Source organism: Chrysochloris asiatica, unplaced genomic scaffold (assembly GCF_000296735.1).
Source record: "Chrysochloris asiatica unplaced genomic scaffold, ChrAsi1.0 scaffold00146, whole genome shotgun sequence".
In the NCBI taxonomy this organism is placed as follows: Eukaryota; Metazoa; Chordata; class Mammalia; order Afrosoricida; family Chrysochloridae; genus Chrysochloris; species Chrysochloris asiatica.
Window position 1 is genome coordinate 3,600,411 of NW_006408664.1, and position 3,713 is coordinate 3,604,123.

The window sequence follows — 3,713 nt, forward strand, 5'->3', positions numbered from 1 at the left end:
TGATAAGATGTAAGATAGAATGAATGTAAAACTAATGTTCTCCCATGCAAACTATCATAATTCACAATAAAACACTTTAAAAAAAAAAGCTTTTGCCTTCATAAACTATTTCTCTGAAGGTCTAACCTGACAAATGTGCAGCTCATTTTTATCTATTTTTTAAAAATATTACCAAGAATAATAGCCTGCATCATCTGAAGACAGTAAATATTAAAACTCATTTTTTGGGAGTGGAGAGATAGCCATAACTTTTCTCTAACAGACTAGAAAGTGATTCTTAAAAAGGAATTGACTTCCTACTTTCAAAAGCTCTCCATACATTGCCAGCTGCCTTCTACTCCTAAGAAAACCATACTCCTTTATTTGCTAAAAATCGACAAGAGTCTGATTTTAGAAGTAAACCCCCTGACTTTCAGAAAGTTGTTCACTATAGCTTCACTTCCTAACTGAATGGGGCCTATAATATAAAAAGTCAAGTTCATATTAAACATTCAACTCTTACCCAACAAAAGTCAGTTATAAGTAAAAGACAATTTTTACCCTATTTTAGTTTCAATAATCAGTAAGCATACTACGTCCCTGTAATGCCAGTCATAACAGTGAGTTTGTACAAAAGGATAAGAAACTTTGTGAGGTCTGAGGAATATAAAAACCTACCTAAATAACTCTGGTAGCGTAGTGGTTATGAATCGGGCTGCGAACCGGAAAGTCAGCAGTTCGAAACTACCAGCTGCTCCGCGGGAGAAAGATGAGGCGATCTGCTCCCGTAAAGATTTACAGCCTCGGAAACCCTATTCAGGGTCGCTATGGGTCGGAACAGACTCGACGGCACTTAACAATAACAACAACAACCTAAATAAAATGCTTGCCCTTCCTAGTGTTTGTGAAAAAATATCTAAAACAGGCCTAGAAGTCCTGAGTATATACATGATGTGGAAGTTGGGAATTGCAGACATAGTTTCACTATTAATCATATAACCTTGCAAAAGTACTTTGATTTTAAAGGGGCTGGGTTACATTTATGCACATTATCCTCTAAGACACAGAAAGCCAGTGTATGTATCTTTAATAACATTATACTAGGAAAGTTCAAAAAGTCTATTAAAGGCAAAGATAATTTTAACTGAAAGAAATGTAATCATATTGCATTGATCCATGTGGTGTTTAAAGTATATTAGGCTTAAGGAAGTTTCCTATTTTACTTATGGTATAAATTTTGTTTCTTACCACAACTTTTGTAGCTTGGGCTGGTTTCCATTGTACAAGTGTGACTCCTCCACATAACATAAAAACTGAAGCCCACTGTAGTTTGCTGAGTGTCCGGTTTAACATTAAAACAGTGCATAAAGCAGTACAGGGTATCTTCAACTGGTAGGTCACCTAGAGGGAAAACAAGGGATTCATTAATTCAGCTAATATCAGTCTCTAGTACAAATATCCCCCACTCATCTGTCAGTTTGTCAAATTGTGGTGGCTTCTAGAAGATACGCCACCAATTTTTAATACCTGTGGTGGACAGGTTTCAGCAGAGCTGAAAGGAGAGGCAAACTACTTTTGAATGTTTATGTTTAGCCGCTGATGAACTGAACAACACTGTTAGATATAGTGCCAGATGATGAAAACATTATGAATAGCAGAATTCAGTCAGATACAGTGCCAGAATTTGTCATAGTTAAGTGTTGTTGAGTCCATTCTGACACATAGAGACCCTATAGAGAGGGTTTCCAAGGAATGGCTGGTGAGTTTGAGTCAATGAACTTGTGGTTAGCAGTCCAGTGCTTATCCTACAGCACCACATAAGGCACTCAAAATAAGACTGGAGAAGAACTGCCTTGTCATAGTAAAGTTGAACATAATGACATGAGTAGAGCAAAGCTTTCAGAATCTTCATTTGTTGATGAGGTAAACTCAACATGAGAAGAGGCAGCTACAAACACTCATTAATAATCAGAACACGAAATGTTTGAAGTATGAATCTGGAAAAATTGGAAGCTGTCAAAAATGAAATGGATCACGTCAGATCCATATCCTAGGCATTAATGACTTGAAAAAGACTGGTCTTGGCCAGACTTGAATCTGGCAATTGTTAAAAAAAAAAAAATGGTTTACTATACTTGGAACAACAAATTCAAGAATAGCATCATATCATCATTAAAAGTAACATTTCAAGATCTATCCTGAAGAACAATGTCTATGATACCATACATCAATAAGCAAGATCAGTTAATACCTCTATTTACAAATTTACACACCAATCACTAACTAAAGCCAGTGATGAGAAAATTGAAGAATTCTAACAAAGTCTTTATTCTGAAATTGAGAAAACATACGATCAAGATGCACTGATAATTACAGATGCTGTAATGTGAAAATTGGAAACGAAGGCTCATTAGTTGGAAAATAGGACCTTGGTGATAGAAATGATGCTGGAGATCCCATGATACAATTCTGCAAGACAAATGACTTAATTGCAAATATCTTTTATCAACAACATACAGGCAATTACACATATGGACCTCACCAGATGGAATTCACAGGAATTAAACTGATGGCATCTGTGGAATGAGTCGGTGGAAAAGCTCTATCAGCCAAAACAAGGCCAGGAGCAGTCTGTGGAACAGACCATCATATGCTCATATGCAAGTTCAGAATGAAGCTGAAGAAAATGGAAACAAGTCCATAAGAGCCTAAATATGGCTTTGAATATATCCAAACTGAATTCAGAGACCATCTCAAGAAAATATTTGATGCATTAGAAAATTAATAACTAAAGACCAGAAGAGTTGTGGAATGACATCAATAACATCATAAAGGAAGAAAGCAAAAGATTAGAAAACTAGGCAAGAAAGAAAACAAAATGGGCATCAGAAGATTCTGTCAACTTGTTTGTGAGAACAGGGAAGCTAAAGTGAATTTAAGACAAGAGAAAGTAAAAGAGTTGAACAGTAAACTTCAAAGGGCATCTCGAGAAGACAAAGCATAGTATTATAATGAAATGCATAAAGACCTGTAGTTGAAAAACCAAAAGGGAAGAACACACTCAACATTTCTCAAGCTGAAAGAAATGAAGAAAAAAATTCAAGCCTCAACATGAAATACTGAAAGATTCTACAGGCAAAATACTGAATGATAAAGAAAGCATCAAAAGGAGGGAATATACAGAATCAGTGTACCAAAGACAAATGGTTGATGATCAACCATTTCAAGGGGCAGAATGTGATCAAGAACTGATGGTACTGAAGGAAGAAGTAAGTCCAAGCTGCACTGAAGGCAAAAAACAAGACTCTAGGAATTGACGAACTACAAATTAAAATCTTTCAACATACTGATGCAGTACTGGATGTGATCACTCATCTATGCAAAAAACTTTGAAAGACAGCTACCTGGACAATTGGAAGAGAAACATATATGAGCCAATTCCAGAGAGGTGGCCCAATGGAATGTGGAACAACATCATTAATATTACATGCAATAATCACACTGTCAAGCAGTTTTTTAAAAACAGACAAAAATAGCAAATTAGACACTTATGTTCATCAAAAAGATTTCACCAAAATAGTAAAACAGGAGACAACAGACTGGGAAGAAAAACTGGTTTTGGAACAACATATCAGATAAGGGGCCAATCTATAAAATTTATAGAAAACTACAACACCTGTACAAGAAAAAGACAAACTATTATTTTAATCCAATTTAAAAATGGGCACAGGACA

At 35.7% G+C, this 3,713-nt stretch overlaps 1 protein-coding gene across 2 annotated transcripts in view; it reads right to left on the reverse strand.

The window, feature by feature from the left end:
- Positions 1–3,713, reverse strand: part of SLC35A1 (solute carrier family 35 (CMP-sialic acid transporter), member A1) — an 81,670-nt gene that overhangs the window by 12,634 nt on the left and 65,323 nt on the right. For both annotated transcript variants that reach the window (XM_006870631.1, XM_006870630.1), the window contains exon 4: positions 1,228–1,380. In XM_006870631.1, the coding sequence (XP_006870693.1) occupies positions 1,228–1,380 (153 nt within the window). The remainder of the gene's footprint in view (positions 1–1,227; positions 1,381–3,713) is intronic.